At 37.7% G+C, this 20,135-nt stretch overlaps 1 protein-coding gene across 1 annotated transcript; it reads left to right on the forward strand.

Annotated features, from left to right (window-relative positions):
- The first annotated feature begins 7,633 nt into the window (after positions 1 to 7,633).
- Positions 7,634 to 10,572, forward strand: LOC107805818 (uncharacterized). Its single transcript, XM_075240452.1, has 6 exons — positions 7,634 to 8,021; positions 8,532 to 8,821; positions 8,876 to 9,115; positions 9,314 to 9,370; positions 9,615 to 9,763; positions 9,987 to 10,572. The coding sequence occupies exons 1-6, from the start codon at positions 7,634 to 7,636 to the stop codon at positions 10,570 to 10,572; spliced, it is 1,710 nt and encodes a 569-aa protein (XP_075096553.1).
- Positions 10,573 to 20,135: the final 9,563 nt, after the last annotated feature.

Raw genomic sequence — 20,135 nt, forward strand, 5'->3', positions numbered from 1 at the left:
CATCACTACTGATTGATGCAAGCCTTCCTCCACAGCAAACTGTTGTCGTTCTTCTAAGGAAAACATTACAGTTGGCTCTCCATGGATGAACTGGACTGGTTTGAGTTTTGGAGTTGTGCGAGGTATGGGGTCTATTTTTGTTGCGATTTGCTGAGCATATGTGGGTTTAATTGGAGTCTCTCCCACAGCCAAAGGCTTGGGAGAGACAACAACATCCATGGCTACTCAAAACGTCACCATATCAAATTCTGCTTGATACAGTAAATCGCGAAATATAATTTAAGATCTAGAAAAATAGGTTATGAATTTGAGGATGAAACCAGTTGGGGATTGTTCTCTAAGAGAAGGGTTTTTTTTTCCAGATCAATCTTGTGATATTACCTTGCCGGATGTCGGAGTTATGGCCCGGTGAATAGTGACATAATTACTATTCACCTTCTTCCTAGAGAGAAGGGGGAGGATTTTAGAGAGAGGCGTTGGGCATAATAATATTTCCACTCCTCTTTATCCTTCTCACATCCCATAATTTCATCTTTTTTTCTCTTCTTTTTCCTTTTTTTAATAATAAAAAAAATGATTCGATCGAACCCTATGTAGGTTGCCTACGTATCATGACGCTGCATGAATCAAATCTTTGCGTAGTTCGGGAAGATCGGGGATAAAGTAAACAAATTAACGTTCTCATTTTTCCTTTTCTTTTTTTTCTATTCTTTTTTACCTTAATGACTACTCTGATGAGAAAAGAGAAACAAAAGAAGCAAATCTTTTTTTTGAATTTTCTAGACTGAATGTTTTATAACCTATTCTAAACTCAAACTTAACGAGCATGTATTTTCTTCTCTCATTTTTTTTCTTTTTGAAACAAATACTCTATGGGAAATCATTAAGGAAAAAACCCTAGAAGAGAAAAATATTTTTGATTTTTTTTAGGAAGGAAATCTAAAGAATAAACCAAAGAAAATATTTTGAATTTTCATTTGATATCCCTGAAGAAAGATTTCGAAATGAGAAATGAACAAGATAAAAAACTGTTTTTGGATTTCAATTTTTAATTACCTAAAGGAGAAATTCCAAAAGATAAGGTATCTTATTTTCTTCTATGTACAATATCCTAAAGTTCTAATGAAAATAAAAAGAATTTTATTTTTCATTTTTCATTAATTTCCCAAAGAAAAACCTCAAAAGAAAATCTTTTTGAATTTTTTGGAATTAATACCTTAAAGAAAACTTTTTTTTAGTCTTAATATACTAAAGGAAATATAGAAACAATTTTTATTTTGAGTTCTATATATTAATTTCCTAAAGGAAAACCACCTCAAAAGAAAGTTTTTTTTTATAATTCCTAGAATTAGTATTCTAAAGAAAACTTCTAACGGAAATATAAAAACAAAAAATATCTTCTTTTTTTGGATTTTTGATTTATAATACATTTCCCAAATACAAAAATAGGAAATAATAACAAAAGACTCGACAAACTTAACTAGACTATGACAGACTCTAACATCAACTAAATGACTGAATACTATTGTACAGGACTAGAAAGTAAACATGAACAATAGACTCAAAAACATAAAAAGGCTCCTCAGGCAGCTCCTGAATGCAGTGGTCCTGAGGTATCTATCATGCTCAAACTCCAGCAAGTAGATCCACACCTGTATGAGAAAACTAAAACCAACACTATGTGAGACAATAACATTCCCTACTAGACGCATGCAAGACATGGTTGAGGCTATTTTTGCAAAATGGCTTATGCGGCCAAAAGGTGGCTAAAAATGCAAGATGTGGCTAAGACCCCGTGAAGCCAAAAACCTAAGGCTCGCTAGGAATACATGACCCTATGTGGGTTGCCTACGTATCATGCCCCGAAAGACGAGAATCAGGTATGCGTAGTTCAGGCAGATTGGATACGGGCAAGAATTAAAAAAAACAACTAATTTAGAAAAAAATATATTTTATCTTTTTTTTGTTTTTGAAAAATGATGAAACATGTAAAGTCTTTTTGGATTTTCTTTTCCTTTTTTTTTCCGGAAAATGATGAAAAAGTGCAAAATCATTTTTTTTGGAATATTTCATGTTTTTTTCTTTTTCTTAACAAAAATGTAAAAGAGAACATAACTGGGTCCTACTTGCTTTATCCTCACACTTTACCCTCTCTTTTTTTTTCTTTTTTCATTTGCCCTCAATTATCATTGGTCCGCCAAATGACCCTTTTACCCTTGAAGAAATGCAACATGTAGCACATAGGATGCATCAAGATTGTCTTTTATTTTTTGGGTACACCTGTCCTAGACGGACCCAACCCTGTGTTGAGTCCCCAAAGTCAAATGCACATGATGCAAACAAACGTTCCTACTAGGGATCCGGCATGAGGTTGTGTTATTCTAAGTTTAAACCTGGGGTTGTGTTCTAGACCTGGCTTACCCGAGCAGACAACTCGAGCCCAAGAGGGGGCAACGTACCAGGAGCACTAAAGTCTACCCGGCCTTGTTGCTGGCCCAGCCCCGTTCTTATTTGGTATAACTTCTATAGAAAAAGTGGGTCACGCGAACGTGTACACCATTTTCAGAAGACTCAGAGGGGGTGGCGTAAGAAGACAGTAATATACAATTCAAATAATATCAAAGCGGTAAATAGATAGCATTTAGCACAAAAGGTTCAAAGAATACAGTAATATTAACAATAAATGAAGCCAAGTAAAAATCATATTAACAAGCTCAAATTCTTGAACACTGAACCAGAGATTCTGGGTTCTTATCCCCAGCAGAGTCGCCAGAGCTATCACACCTCCTTTTTACTACCCCCGGGAGGGTATAAAGGAGTTTTTTCCAATTTAAGTGACAATCAAAACGGGATTATTTCTTTAAAATCAGAGTTTCCACTTGGGATAATTTATGGTATCCCAAGTCACTGGTTTAGAATCCCGAATCGAGGAAGGTTGACTCTAATTACGGTACGCGAACACAAAAATTCGGGTAAGGAATTCTGTTAACCCGGGAAAAGGTGTTAGGCACTCCCGAGTTCTGTGGTTCTAGCACAGTCTCTTTGATCCTACTTGGCTTATTGAATTGTCTAATTACTGATTTTAGAACCTATATGCATTCACCTTTCACCGCTTTTTAATTTAAAATATTACCTTGAAACGGGTCATGCGTACGTGTACCCATTTGTTTGGCGCGTCAGAAATTATGTCACGCGAACATGTCCACAATTAGTAATGCTTTATTATTATTAAGAAAGTTTGGCCGAAGTTCCGCGGACGCATACTCCGATTTTGTTTTTAGGATCGTAATTATATCACGCGAACGTGTACACAATTACGATGATTTGATTAATTAAAAGTGCGCGCAAAGTATACTAGCAATTATTAAGAAATATTTCTTCTAAACTAGTTTCGACATTACAAGTTATTAACAGGCTAAAAGTCATTTTTTTAGTTATTAACAGTTATGGATCAAATGGTAAGCTAGCCAATAAGTCAAATTCAAGCCTAATGGTTCAAATCAGCCTAAACCTAATACCATTTAATTCTAGTTAAACTCCCACAGTCAAAACTATTCTACTGCAAATTAATCCATATTGAATTCGCTCATTCACTCCCACCACTTTAGCAATGCAGGGCGTAACCAACAACCAGAGAATTTAAATCATGAATTAATACAAATGACTGAACTAATAGAGTAGCCACAATATTGATCAATCTTCAAAATAAAATAAACTAAACAATGCTCGCCCATTTACAACTTAAAGGGCACGACACAGATAGGAGCAAACGAAATAACTGATCGAGAGAATAAAATATCAATAATCATGCTTTGAATCACATCACATATGAAACAACTTAAAGATGAGATTGATGAAAATCATACTGAAGAAGAATAAGAATGAACCTTTTAGCAAATTGTCTTTTGAACTTTTATTCATGAATATGCCTCACAACCCCAAAGCAAAACGGACATCAAATTCGGACCAAATTGGACTCGCAAATCTCAACGACAAACTTGACGGAACCCAAATCTGTCCGAAAACCTCGCCAGAAATCTCCGACCTCGAACGGATTTTTGGAACTCGAATAACAACCGATTTTGCAGGAATTAGCTCGGAAAAAACCAAAGAGAAGCTAAGTTATGAAAATTGGAGCTCATCCGAACAAGCAACCCACGAATTCAGAAAAATTTAGTAGAATCAACAACAATCTGAGTTTAAATCGACCTTCCCAACTCGAAATAATTTACAGCTCCATTAAACACGAAAATTCCCCAAAAATGTAAAAATGAATTGAGATTGAACTCAGCTTTGTGACCCAAAATTTCAGATCTTAACTCTTTAAGTTTTAATTGTTACTAGCAGCTTAGGCGCGTATGTGTGGTTTTGAGAGAGTGAAGAATGAGAAGAAGCGGCTACTAGGGTTCTTTGGTTTAGGAGCGGGAGGGGTCGTCTCGTCTATCTTCTTTTTTGGGAGTGTGTGAGATAAGGAATGAGGTAGTCATGGAGGTCGCCTTCCATCGCTGGTGATCAATTCCAGCAGGCAGCGGAAGGAGCAACAACAATGTCAACCGAGGGATAGAGGGGAGGGATGTCCTCTCTAGTTTGGAAGGATGAAAGCTCTCAGAAAAATGGGGGATGGCCGGTTCTCTGTATTAGGTGTAGGTCTGATTTAGGTCTTAGGTCCCTAGGTCTTTAGGTGTTAGCTCTAATGAAGAAGATGAGCTCGTGGGGGTGGGGGGGTCTCGTACTGCGGCGCTGCAGCTTTCTTCCTAGGTCTTAGAGTCTATATTTTGTGTATTCTTTATTGTTCTCCTTTTGGCTTAGGGATATTAGGCTCTATATAGAAAAATCTGATCCCTTTAGGTCTTTTATGGTTATATTAGGTTAGGGGGTATGGGCCTAGGGTTTATGGGCTTGGGAATTATAGGTTAGGTTCGGAAATTACGCTTAAAAATGGGTTGTTTGAGCCCAAATTTTATCTTTCCCCGCGAACGAGACTAAAAATACAATCTCATTTATTAATTAATCCTACTTAAGTGAGGTAACTAATAAAATAAGATTGACCGTTAAAACAAAACTATTTTTGGTATTTTTTAAGATTAAAAATGACTACAAAACATTAATGAAACTATTTTTTGAAATTTTAATTTTCTTGTAATAAAATAAAGTAAAAGAGTCAAAATTAGTTGAGATAGCGATATTAGGCCTAAATTAAATATTTATATGCTAAAATATGAAAAATCTTGGGGAGGGTCAAAAATCACATGTCTACAGTCCCTACATCACCTGCTCGAGTGTACGGGGGGGGCGAGAGTCTGGGTGCCTCCCCAGGCCTGAGAAGTGGCTGCTATGGCCGGAAAAGAGACCCCCTGAGCAAGACTGGTGCACACGGTCAAAATCTGAGTTAAGGCCTCCTAAAGGCCTGGAATCACAATAGACACAACAGGTGCTTGGGCTAGTCCCGCTGGTGCATCCACAACTGGGACCTGACCTGAACTGGGGAAACTGGTGGATCTACCGGTGCTACCCTAGCTGGTGTGCGGGCTGCACCCCTACCCCTACCACAACCTCTATCGCGACCTCGGCCTCTCGCAGCCCTAACTGGTGGTAGTGGTGGCTGTCCGTCCTGCCTGGTAGCAAGTGTCCTCACCATCTCGTGAGAGAATAGAATAACAGAAGTTTAGTTACCAGCATCAATAGATTTGCAAGATAAGAATTCAAGAATGTGAAGTTTTCTAAGGGTTATGCAACCTCTTGAAGATAAGCACAAACGTCTCCGTATTGATTTGTAAGATTCTACTAAACTTGCTCATGACTCATGAGACCTATGTATCCTAGGCTATTATACCAACTTGTCACGACCCAAATCCTAACCTGTCGTGATGGCACCTATCAATGATACTAGGCAAGCCGACATATAAAAATCACTTCCAATATTTCACAAGATGTAAATCAAAAGTTCATAACTAAAGCAGAGTTTTTGAAAACAGAAATTAAATCTCAAAACACAAGTACGAAATAGTAGCCCCAATATCGGGGTGTCACTAAGTCACAAGCAACAAGACTTTCAATCTAAAAGATAGTGTTTACAATAGTCCGCGTCTAAATGTTAATACAGAAGAGAAAAAGCAATAAGGAAGGAGCACAAGGTCTGCGAACGTCGGCAAGTACCTCGTGAATTTTCAGAAATCGACCATGCACGAGCTCATAGACCTCCGTGTCTGGTCACACCTGGATCTGCACAAAAGGTCCAGGGAGAAACGTGAGTATTTCCAACTTAGTAAGTAACATAAATAAATAAGGAACTGAGAAGCAGTGACGAGCTATACAAATACAGTTCATTTCAAAAATTTTAGTAAAGAATAGACATGCTTCCAATCCGGAAATTTAAGTCAAATCAGTTTGTTTAAGTCAAGTTCAAATAAAAATCGGATGAAATATCTTTCAGAAGTTTTCAAAACAATGATATAGGGCAACTGTTTGCATAAATAATGAAATCATGAACAGTCTATTAGGCAATCATCACTCTGTCCTCCCATTCACTCCAACCTCACGATCACTCATTTGCGAGAGTTATAGGGTTTTAGTTACAATGCCTTTGCTTTATGTTTTGATGATCTAACAAACTTACTATCAAAGAACCGCATAAGGAACCTGGCACACTTGGTACACAACTCAAATCAACGGACTCCAGCTAATATGAACTGCTACAACTTCAGAAGATAGAGAACCAACACAAGGACTTCATACCCTTGTGTTGTGTTTCCCTGACAGTAGTACGAAGCCAACTATGTATAGCTAGAAAGTGACTGCCTGCATTGTACACAGAAACAGTGCAACACAGTTCTGCAGTCACTTGTCCTTTGACCAACCAAGTGATTACATCATTCAAGTGATGTCATCCATATTGTGTTAACATTAAACATTACAAAAAAACATCACTTGAATACTTGAGAATTCATAAAAGCATGCAAGCATTTGACATTCAAGCATTCAATTCTCAAGTGCATCAAGAACAAAGTTTAACACTACTATGGACCAGTTCCTAGAGCTAGTATTTTGTATGTCCTTAGTTGAGTTGTAACTTTGTAATTATTCTTCATTGTAATTCCTACTTTGCTTATCTAGAAGCGTTACTTAGGAACCCTTTGTAAAACCATAAACCCTTAGTGTTTGTGTCATGGCTAGAGTTAGTCATGAGTTGAAGTCTTTGTAATAGGTGTATTGCAAAGTGGCTTGAAATAGGTGTATTACAAGTTTGTAAGGGATTAAGAGTTTAATTCCTAGATTGCATAGTTTGTAATCTAAAGTTGCTCATAGTGAAGTTGAAATCCTATCAGTGTAGGTCGTGGTTTTTTATTCCCTTGAGCATGGATTTTTCCACGTAATAACTCCCTGTCTTATTTACCTGCTGTTTTATTAGCATTCTCATTGGAAACTCATAGAGGACCTGGTCTCTATATAATTTGGTGGACTCATATATTCTATAAATTGGTATCAGAGCGGGTTCTTTCTATCAAGTTAACACCTAGGAAGGATCCTAATGGTTGCTCCACCAAATTTTTAAGAAGGTTAGTCTACGTACAGACCACCCAGGTTCAATGGGCAATACTATGGGTGGTGGAAGACTAGAATGCATGACTTTATCATGGCAGAAGATTCCGAGTTGTGGGATGTTATATGTGATGGTCCTTATGTCCCAACGAAGAAAGTCGGAGACCCTACAGTGACGATGCCAAAAACCAGGAAAGAATACGACGATGCTAATAGGAAAGCTGTGGAGAAAAACTTTCGTGCCAAGAAAATTTTGGTGTGTGGCATAGGACCCGATGAATACAACAGGATCTCAGCTTGTCAATCTGCCAAGGAAATATGGGAAGCTCTAGAAACAACACACGAGGGAACCACTCAAGTAAAGCAATCTAAGATTGATATGCTTACCACTGAGTATGAGCTCTTCAGGATAAAACACGATGAATCCATTCAAGACATGCGCACAAGATTCACTTCCATCATAAATGAGTTACACTCGCTTGGTGACATCTTTCCGAGGAACTAGCTCATGAGGAAAATTCTTAATATCCTGTCGAGTTCATGGGAGAGTAAAGTGAATGCTATTACTGAAGCAAAGGACTTGCAGGAGCTGACCATAAATGAGTTACTTGGAAATCTGAAAACCTATGAAATGAAGAAGAAGATAGACAATGAAAGAAGAGAACCAAAGAAGGAAAAGAACCTGGTACTCAAAGCTGAAAGCAATGACTCAAGTGAGGAGGACAGTGACATGGCTTACTTAACCAAAAGATTTCAGAAGATGGTCAGAAGAAATGGAGGGATACCAAAAAGAGGCAGCTCCAGCAGACCAAAAAATTATGACCTTTGTCATAAATGTGGAAAGCCAGGGCATTTCATCAAAGATTGCCCTCTCCTGATGCAAGAACACTTCAAATACAACCCTGATAAAGCAACAAAGAGGAACCCGATTCCTGACAAACGCTTCAAAAGGAAGAGATCTGCTGACAATGTTGTGAAGTAAGCTCTTGCAGCATGGGGAGATCCCTCCAGTGAGTCTGAAGAAGAAACTGATGCAGGTGATAGCTCTATGATGGAAGTTGAAAGTGATGAAAATGAATATGATTCAATATTTGCTTTGATGGCTCAATCTGACAATGATGAGGTAAACTTCAGGGAGGTTCAGAGAAATTTGAAATCTTACTCTCCTAAAAAACTCATGTCATTCAAAAATGTGTTTATTGATGCCTATCATAGTCTTTTAGATGATAAGGATGCCTTAACCATAGAGCTAGGAGATGCTGAACAAACTAGAGATGATTTGGTAGTTTGTATAGTTGATCCAAATGAAACCATAAGCAATCTGGAAAATTAAAAGGTGGTTCTAACTGAAAAAATTGCTAGTGTAGAACATGAAAGAGATGATTTGGTGGTAGTAGCTGTTGACTTAAAAGAAACCATTGAGAATTTCAGTAAAGAAAAAGATGCCTTAGTAGAGAAAGGGATTGCTATTGAGCAGGAGAGAGATGACCTTTTAGTAGTGATTTTAGACTTATGGGAAACAATAAAGGAACTTGAAGTTGAGTGTAGGCCTGGAAATTTTGAAAAAGGGAAAGAGGTAGCTAGTGAGACACACATTAAGCTTGAAAATGAGTTAATTGCTGTGAGAACTAGTTTGTGTGCTGAACTTGAGAAAAATGGGCAGCTCCAAGTAGAACTAGAAAGAGTAAAAAATGATCTTGAGAAGTTCCTTAAGTGGACCTGGTCCTCGGAGGCTATTACTGCCATGTATGTTAATAATGATGGTAACATGCAGGGAATAGGGTTTCAAATGGAAAGAACTCCTTACAACCCTCATAGCAAATATGTTACTGTACCCAATAATTGGTTGTGTACCCACTGTGGGAACAATGGGCATTTCAAAGAAAATTGCCAAGCCAGGGTTCAGTCTCTGTAGAAAAACAAAGTTTTTGCTGAGAGAGTAACTGCTGAAAATGGACCGGGTGAACGCATGTTACTTGCATGGACTAAAAGAGCACTTATTCATCCTCTTGCTTATTACAAGCGACCCAAACTTGCTTGGGTTCCTAAATCTAACCCGTGATCTCCTTGTGCAGGGAGCAATGAAAGGAAGCAGTCAACAATGGTTCATGGACAGTGGATGCTCAAAACACATGACTCGAAATACCATGGACTTTCTTTTACTAAAAGCCCTACAAGGAGGAAGTGTATTCTTTGGAAATGGAAAAAGGGGTACATTCTTGGTGTTGGAAAAATTGGAAAGTCACTCCTCACTCAATTGATAATTCATACTATGCCACTGGCCTTAAGTACAGTCTCTTGAGTGTCTCTCAGATATGTGATAAAGGAAACAAGGCGGAATTCTTGTCCAAGATATGCATAATTACAAATTTGGTAACTAGTGAAGTGGTATTTGTGGCCAAAAGATAAAAAAAGATCTACGTTGCTGATTTGGAGTCTCTATAAAGTGGTGATCTGAGTTGCTTAAAATTTGTTGATGATGATGCTGAACTGTGGCACAGAAGACTGGGGCATGCAAGCTTCCCTTTTCTGAATAAGCTGATTCAGCAGGACCTGGTTTGTAGTCTGCCCATGTCAAAGTTTAAAGAACACAAAGTCTGTGATGCCTACGCTAAAGGGAAGCATGTGAAATCCTCATTCAAGACAAAGAAGGATGTCAGTACCTCAAAACCACTTGATCACCTTCATATGGATCTATGTGGCCCTATGAGAGTGCAAAGCAGGGGAGGAAAAAAATATATCTTTGTGGTAGTGGATGACTACTCTAGATTCACTTCGACTCTATTTCTTAGAACAAAAGATGAAACCTTTGAAGTGTTTATAGAATTAGTGAAGAAAATCCAAGTGAAGATGGAATCAAGAGTAGCATGCATTAGATCAGATCATGGAACAGAGTTTGACAATGCTAAGTTTGATGAATTCTGTAACGAGAATGACATTACTCACAACTTCTCAGCCCCAATCACTCCCCAACAAAATGGAGTTATGGAAGGAAGAACAGAACCCTTGAGGAAATGGGAAGAACAATGCTGATCGACAGTGGGATTGCTAAGAACGTCTGGGCTAAAGCTGTCAACACTGCCTGCTACTTGGTGAACAAGTGCATGATCAGGTCTCTCTTGAACAAAACCCCTATGAGTTGCTAAATAGAAGGAAGCCCAAGCTTACTCACCTAAGAACATTTGGGTGCAAATGTTATGTTCTCAACAAAGGAAAGAATCAGCTTGGAAAATTTGATGCCAAGAGTGATTAAGGAATCTTTTTGGGGTACCCTTCTCAAAGCAAAGCCTACAAGATATACAACAAGCGGACTCAGTGTGTTGAGGAAAGTGTACACATAATCTTTGACGAGTCCTATCCCTCAAGTGAGAAACTCAACAAGGATGATCAAGATGGAGAGCCTCTGTTAGTTCCAGGTGAAGTCATTGACATGACAAACGGAAAGGCAGACATGATGAGTGATGACGTCCAAATCCACTACTAAAAAGTAAATGGACATGGTCACATGCAATATAATTTACCCAACTATGAGTCGGGGTCGAATCCCAGAGAGAACAATATGTAGGCGATTAGGAATGTAAGAAAATTATCACTTGTTATGCAATGCCAAAAACTAAGAATTGTTTTGAGAAAATATTTATACCTAAATACGGAAATGGTAACTAACCTAGAAAGCAAGTAAAATGATCAATGGCTACAAGTATGGATGCATCGGGAATTACACTCAAGTAACGATCTAATGTATTTCACAATTTTACAAATATGAGCGAGTTTATGTTAATTAGCCTCGGGTATTATTTCTATATTAGCTTCTTCCAAAGACTAACAAGACTTCTTAATTGAATTGTCCCTAAGACAATTAAGGGATTAAGTAGACCCGATTATGGCTACAAGTAGTTCAATCCTATCCCTAGGTAGAATTTATAAAATGAGGGTTAAAGCCTCAAGTTCTTGTTAATTAATCTTTCCCAAAATTAATTCGGAGTTAATGGGCGAGTCCTAGGGTTAGCTAATCCCTTTGAAAACATTAAAGAACAAGAATAATTAAAATAACAATAACTCACTTCATAAAAGATAAAAAATCATTCAATACATAAGCACAACAAGGTATTTATTCCACACTTTAAATATGATTATTTCCGTAAACAAGATTCATGTGTTGAATACAATACTACACACTTAGATATTCATTACAAAGCAAGGAAATGAAGAAAACAAAGGAGCAAGAAATTCTTAACCACAATCTTCAAATCTTCAAAACCCAAGTGTAAGTGCATAAACCCTAGATTCCAACCTTGTTCTCTCTAGTCCTAAAAATGAAAATAAGCCAAAAGATATTTTACAAATGAGCTGGTTTGGGTATTAAAGGGTTTGGGGCCAAAATATGTGCAATGACATAATTGCCCATAACTGAAGCACGATTTTCGCATTTGCTAACAAAAGTTCGCAGTTGCGAACTATGACCAAACTATTGACCTTCGCATTTGCGATCAGGTCTTCACATTTGTGAATGTTGACTGCCTGGTTGACTTCGCATTTGTGAAGTCTTCTTCGCATTTGCGATCACAACATGAATGGTCTTTCTTCGCAATTGCGATGAACTTCTCGCAATTCCCATCACTGCTTGCTTCGCAATTCCCAGGAATGTGTCGCATTTGCTACAACTGAGGCCCTTTTCCATATTTTCTTCTTTTCAGCTTCTTTTTGACTCGTTTCACTTGGTTTCTTCAATATCACTTCTAAATCACATAGAACCTATAATATAGAGGCAAATAACATTAAACACATGATTTTATCACTCAAACATAGCAAAAATATAGGCTGAAAGACAAGATAAGTTGGTAAAATACCAACTTATCAAACGCCCAAACTTAAACTATTGCTTGTCCTCAAGCAATGAAAGAGACAAAATCTCCTCTCAAGTATTTAACTCAATAACGCATCCTTATCATGTCAAGCCAAAAAGGTCTACTGTAAGCACAAACGCATGACTTCGATTGGTACCAACAATTAATCCAAAGCATATGAATTACCAAATACTTCTCATGAACTTCATTACATTTCAAGTGCTCAAACACTATGCAAATCAAAGTAGCAATCAAGTCATGACACTAAAGCTTCACAATTTGCCTCTTTATCATAATTAACTTTCTTTGGTCATTCCTTCCAATTGAAAAAGGGATTAAATTCACAACTCAAATCTCATGTGCCCTCACATTTAAGAGAGAATCCCACACGCATAAATCTTAATTCAAAACAAAAATGGGATATCAAATGGAAAGAATTAACTTTCTCTCACAAAGATGTTCAAATGCATAATAGTACCATAGGCTTGCCCTTCATGTATTTCTCCACTAACGTAGACAACTTGGTTCAAAATCAATTAGGACTTAAAGGGTTGTAGTTTAGGCTTTTGGTTAAGGTAGGGCACAATTTTGGTTAGAGTGACTCAAAACCTCCCCAAGCACTACAAAATTTACAATCAAAGTGCACTTCCTTCAAAATTTTCCATCCTTTCTTCACTTTTCATTCTACACCTAATCTTTCCTTTATTCACAACTTCTTCTTCTTCTTCTTCTTCTTATTATTATTATTTTCTTGCTTCCTTTTCAAAATCAAGGAAGGTTTCATTATTACCTTCCACCTTTTAAACAACTTCCATATCACAACTTTTCTAACATTCACCCCCAAACTTAGGCTTTTAGCCTATGTTTACACTTTCAAAGTACTTAGGGAGGTAGGGTGCAAAAAGCTAGATCAACAAAGAACAAAGGATTAAAGCTTGTAACATGGTTGCCAAAGAACAAGGTTAAAGGCTCAAAATGGGTTGACTAGGGAAAATATTCAAGGGTATGAAATTTAAGGCACAATAGAGGTCCAAGGAAGTCCTAATATCATTTTTCAAATCAAGCTAGTCTATGATTTTGCCTTGAAGCACATTCCGGGCAAGGTGTAGACTACAAATAATGCAAAATAACTCACAATAGATCTCACCACACATGGCACATGAACACTCAAGTGAAATACAAATCCAAATTCCAATTGAAATCAATGACTCAAAGAGGTTACATATAGCATATGAAGCTAGTTAGTGAATCAAAGAGCCAAAATTTGAGTCTAAAAGACATGACATCTTTACTTAAATTATTTTTCTTTTTCAATGACCAAAAATTCATATGCCGAGGTTTAAATCATGTTGGTACCAAGCAAGCCACAACTTGGTCAATGGGAACAAACCCCAACTCAAACCACTTATTCTTCCTAAATGAACATAAGCTATATCTAAACTACAATACTAATTCCCTTAAGAAAGTTGCCTAGCTATCCATCATCGGGAAAAGTCGACAAAAATTTACTAACAATTACCCGGTTCAAAAAGAAAATTGGTATCCTCGTAAAAAGAACCATGGTATAAAGAAAATCAAGGATATCACCACCAAAATAAAGCATACTATATAAACAAACAAAAATTAAAAAGCTAGTAAACATCAAGTCACTAAAACATAATATATATATAAAAACATAAATTCGAGAAGCTAGTAAACATACTAATATAACACATCACATGAAAATACAATAACATCAAAATGAAAACAACCAAGGTACCAATTCTACCATATTCACAATTATCCATAATTATACAAGAACAACAGTTATAAAAGAAGCCACCCCCAACTAAAGATGTTTCAATGTCCCCAACGCAACTAAACATGATAGAGTAAAATGGTGGAAAGTGCTCCCTGAATACTGCATTAGGTGCTCTCCTCGCTTTCTGACTTAGAGGCATCCTCCTCTCTTTCTTCCTCAGACCAATCAACTGGGGCATCATCATGGTGTTCCGGCTCGGTCGATGGCATTGGGTCTTGAGGCTTTAGGACTTTCAACAGCCCCTTCACACCCTTCCACATGCGGGTAAAGAATTTTTCTCTTTTTTTCTCCCTTTTTTTTCATCTTGGTGTGTGCCTTTGCCAGAGTGTCATAAGAATTGCTCAACATACCATGCACCATGGCCAGATCAGTGTAGGCCTTCTCCAGTGTCTTAAGGTGATCTCCCTGCTTCCTCTAATCATCAAGATACTTTTGAAAATCTTTCTTTGAAATGTATACAACGGGTCCCTCAGATATTTCACAAGGTCCCTGTGGAAGGCCAGCTACTAGGTCGCGAATTAGCCGCATTTCCTCAGTAACCACAACAAATGGTCCTCCTGCAGAAGATGATGGCTGGCTACTCTGATCGATTTGAGAAGAAGACCCCATCTTTCTTTTTTTGCTCTTCACAGCGCCTCCCTCTCCTCTTTTCTTCAATGGATTTAGAGGCTTTCCCGACTCTATCCAGCTGTCTCCCGGAGCTTCTTCCACCCCAGCAAGTTGGCACAACTCAGTGATAAGAAATGTGAATATCAATGATGTACTATTCTTGATCCGATACTCCCTCAGTTCATTGATGAAGATTTCACCAACATTTAACTGAATGCCATCCAGGATTTAGGCTATCATCTAAGCTTTTGTAGCCGGTACATTCCATATATTTAACACAGGGGAGATACGACTGCATATGATGGCCAACCATATCTTTGCTTCAGCAGTGAACTCTTTGGATGTGATCCCTCTCTTCTCAGCTGCCCATGGAACATTCGCACCCATGCATAACTTGGACACCAACCATTCCCCTGAGGCACAGTCCTTTTCATGGAATGGGGCCATGTCGTGGTCTGAAAGGTGATACACTTGATTCATAGTTGTAGACCCAAAGTGCACCATTTTTTCGCTAATTCTCATCTTTGGATTCCTTAGCCTGATAGCTGGGAGATTGGCATAAAACTCCCTCACCCATTGCTCAATGGCTCGGCAAGGTTGAGGGGCAAAATAGTCCCATCCCATGTTTACTAGCCTTTGATATAACTCAAGAAGGCGTTCCGGGACGTTGTCCAACAGTATACCACTCTTCGAGAGCAAGTTTTTCCAGATCAGTTCAATAAAGTACCGTTCTTGGCACTCCAATGACAAGAACTGGTGTTGGTCATAGTTCTACTCAGCTTCCAAGGGGTTGTCATTTGCGGAATCGTCAGAGTTAGAGCTCATTTTCAGTTATGGTACCTGTCAACAAATGGTAGGAGTGAAAACATGGTATGGCTACGAAGAATATTACAAAATGAATTAACTATGCCAAAGGAATGATCGGACAGTCGAAACCCAGCCTTAGAAAATTTTCTAGGATTTTGAGATTTTCAAGCACCTGCTCTCTGATGTCGCAATTGCGACATAATCTTCGCAATTGCGAAGTTATCAGCAACCGCAATTGCGAAAAAATTTTCACAAATGCGAAGGTTATAGAATACTGATATGTTCGCAATTGCGATGAAACCTTCGCAATTGCAAAGTTGGCTGGAATTGGGATTTTTCGCAATTGCGACCACCTCTTCGCAAATACGAAGAGGCTATCACAATTGCGATATTGTCATCCCCAGCCTCTCCTTTCTTAGAGAACAGTTCTAAGCCCTAAAATATTTGAATACAAGCTATTCCTAATTAACCCAATCATCTTTTAAACATAACATCATGCAATAGACTTCGTAGACAACCATGAATCAACAAAAATATCAATGATTCGGCCAAGAATCTCATTCGGGCCTTCCATCGATCACATATTAAGCCCAAAAATTCACTTCTATTTTACAAAGCCCTAGGTACTCAGACTTCTCCATTTTTTTAGCAAAGAACAAAACTCACACTCTCAACCAACCTCACCCAGAAATCAACATACGATTTGGACAATTTTTAAACAATTTCGGGCAAAGGAATGTTACCCATTTAAACCCTAGGTTTTCAGAAAAAATTTAGAGAAGAAGAAGGAGAAGCAATTAAGCTTTCATACCTGGATTCTTGCACTTAGGAGTAAGAGACAATGGATTTTTACATCTAGGATCATGAGGGAGATAGAGGTTTGAGAGCCCTAGAAGTTTTCTTAACTTTTGTTCAAAATGGGAGAAGTAACCTGTTAAGACTCTCTGATGTCGCAATTGCGACACGACCTTCACAATTTCAAAGATTAATGAATCCTGTAGTTATCACAATTGCGACCAAAACTTGGGATTTGTGATGGGTCAGGTTCGTAAATGCGAACCTAAGTTCGCAAATGCGAAGACTGTGCCCCTACAATTTTCACCAACTACTATTTTTGGCTGCTCGATCACCCCGACCTGCTCAAATCAACTTCAAAATTTTTGAAACGTGGAAGATTGGTTAGAAACAATATAATAAGCTATTATAAAAAAGAAAATTTCAAAAATGACTAATAATTTCGAAAAACGATGGGTTGCCTCCCACCAATCGCCGCATTTAATGTCGTGGCACGATGCAAATCAACTTTACCACTTTTCTCTCCACTTGGACCATATCAATTGGTCACCCAACTTGGAATCAAGCTTGTGACCACAAGCGGTGGGGGTGGTAAGTAGATGATCAATCCAAGCCTCAATTTCTTCATTTTGCACTTCTTGGCTTTCATGTGAGGAATGTCATTTGGCCTTCTTGTTTCTTCAAATTGTAAGATGTATGGTTTTTGCATTTCCTTATCGCAATCCCTCATTAACTCGTGTAGTTCAATTCTCATATCACCACACAATTTCAATATTGAAAAATGCTTGGAATGTGAATCAACCCTCCAAATTGCATTTCTTCTCGGATTTTAATATACTCTTTTCCCCCGGACTAGAGTCAATCTAAACCAAATTTTCATTTACACCGGTTGACTCTAATTCCATATTTTTCTTGGCATCACTAACACTCATGAAGTCGGTTGGTGGATGTTCAATTCTTGATTCCTCAAAGTAGAGCTCACTTTCTTCCTTGAAATTGGACTCTTCTTGACTTCCTTCCACACTCTCAAGTTGGTGGGCATAGTGAGCCTTAACCAATATTTTCATTTGATCTTCCAAAGTGCGGATATGTTCATCATTGTGAGTCAAGCCTTGTTTCAAGTCCTCGAGTGCAAAGTTGTGCTTCTCCTCATTTGCAAGAATGGTCTCCAACATAAGCATCATCTTCTCATTTTTAGCATATGAGAGTTCTTCTTGGTTTTGATCAAGTGCCAAGGAATGATTTTCGGCTTCCACATCTAAGAAAAATTCTTGGCTATCATTAACTTCTGAGGTTTTTGGACCTCTAAAGCTTCAAGCATTTCTCCCATTTGTGAGTTCAACCTTTCAAGTGCCAAGTCATTTTGGAGACTATTTTCCAAAATCTCCTCCAAGGCACTTTGTTTGTTGTTTCCTCCTTCAATTAGGCATTCTAACATGAGCTTGAACTCTCCATTTTGACCATGCTCAACTTCTTCCATTTCCATAGCCCTATCATTTTCATCACAAAAAGTAGAATCATCATAGCAGGGGCTTGGAAGGGAAGGACAATTAAGCACAATACTCCCAATGACCATTTTGACGCCACACTTATCAAAAATACTCCACTCATGGGTTTGAGATTGTTCGCACAATCCTTCCCCTGGAGAATCTAAACAATTTTGCCATGAGTGTGGTCCTCCACAATAAGGACATGGGTCATCAAAGTATGAACAACTACCATCCAACCAATTTTCATTATATGATGCCATTTTTCAAAACTATCAAAATAAACAAGAAACAAACAAGAAAAATAGACCAAGGTAAGAAAAATTAATTACACAAATATTCACAAGTTTGGACCAAAGCACTTACGCTTATTTCTCAAACAACCTAAATTACACCAAATTGTTCCCCGACAACGTCGCCAATTTTGATGACGTCCAAATCCACTACTAAAAGGTAAATGGATACGGTCGCATGCAATATAATTTACCCAACTATGAGTCAGGGTTGAATCTCACAGAGAACAATATATAGGCGATTAGGAATGTAAGAGAATTATCACTTGTTATGCAATGTCAAACACTAAGAATTGTTTTGAGAAAATATTTATACCTAAATGGGGAAATGTAAACTAACCTAAAAAGAAAGTAAAATGATCAATGGCTACAAGTATGGATGCATCGGGAATTACACTCACGTATAGATCTAATGTATTTCATGATTTTACAAATATGAGCGAGTTTATGTTAATTAGCCTCAGGTAATATTTCTATATTAACTTCTTCAAAAGACTAACAAAACTTCCTAATTGAATTATCCCTAAGACAATTAAGAGATTAAGCACACCCGATTATGGCTACAAGTAGTTCAATCCTATCCCTAGGTAGAATCTATAAAATGAGGGTTAAAGCCTCAAGTTCTTGTTAATTAATCTTTCCCAACCCCAAATAATCTTTCCTAAAATTAATTCGGAGTTAATGAGCTAGTCCTAGGGTTAGCTAATCCCTTTGGAAAAATTAAAGAACAAGAATAATTAAAATAACAATAAGTCACTTCATAAAAGATAAAAAAATCATTTAATACATAAGCACAATAAGGTATTTAATCCACACTTTAAATATGATTATTTCCATAAACAAGATTCAAGTGTTGAATACAATACTACACACTTAGATATTCAATACAAAACAAGGAATGAAGAAATGAGTACAAAGGAGTAAGAAATTCTTAACCACAATCTTCAAATCTTCAAAACCCAAGTGTAAGTGCATAAACCCTAGCTTCCAACCTTGTTCTATCTAGTCCTAAGACTTAAATAAGCCAAAAGATATTTTACAAATGATCTGGTTTGGGGCCAAAAAATGTGCAATGACATAATTGCCCAGAACTGAAGCACAATTTTCGCATTTGCGAACTATGACCATACTGTTGACCTTCGCATTTGCGATCAAGTCTTTGCATTTGTGAAGGTTGACTGCCTGGTTGACTTCGCATTTGCGAAGTCTTCTTCACATTTGCGAAGTCTTCTTCGCATTTGTGATCACAACATGAATGGTCTTTCTTCGCAATTGCGAGGACCTTCTCGCAATTCCAATCACTGCTTGCTTCGCAATTCCCAAGAATGTGTCGCATTTGCGACAACTGAGGCCCCTTTCCAGATTTTCTTCTTTTTAGCTTCTTTTTGACTCATTTCACTTGGTTTCTTCAAGATCACTTCTAAATCACATAGAACGTGTAATATAGAGGTAAATAACATTAAACACATGATTTTATCACTCAAACACAACAAAATATAGGCTTAAAGACATGATAAGTTGGTAAAATATCAACTTATCAATGAGTCAAGTGAAGGAGCCAAGTGAAGACAATGCAGTGTCTTCCTCATTAGCCAAAGAGGAACCAGGTACCACAATTACAACTACTAAAGCTAAATAAAGAGTGGTTGATGCAATTCAAAGTACTCTACACGTAGCCGAGAGAAGAATGCAAGGGAACCGGTTAGACTTACCCAGCTCCTCTACAAATAAGGCTCAGGTGCCCAAATGGAAACAAAAAAGCTCCCATACTCTTGAAAACATAATTACCCTCTAGATTCAGGAGTGAAAACTAGATCAAAAGCCAGAAATTCACTTGCCTTCTCAGCCTTTCTTTCCTAAATAGAACCCAAAAACATCAAGGAAGCCTTAAAAGATGCAGACTAGATTACAACCATGCAAGATGAGTTGCATCGGTTCAAAAGGAACAATGTATGGC

Source organism: Nicotiana tabacum, chromosome 20 (genome assembly GCF_000715075.1).
Source record: "Nicotiana tabacum cultivar K326 chromosome 20, ASM71507v2, whole genome shotgun sequence".
Lineage (NCBI taxonomy): Eukaryota > Viridiplantae > Streptophyta > Magnoliopsida > Solanales > Solanaceae > Nicotiana > Nicotiana tabacum.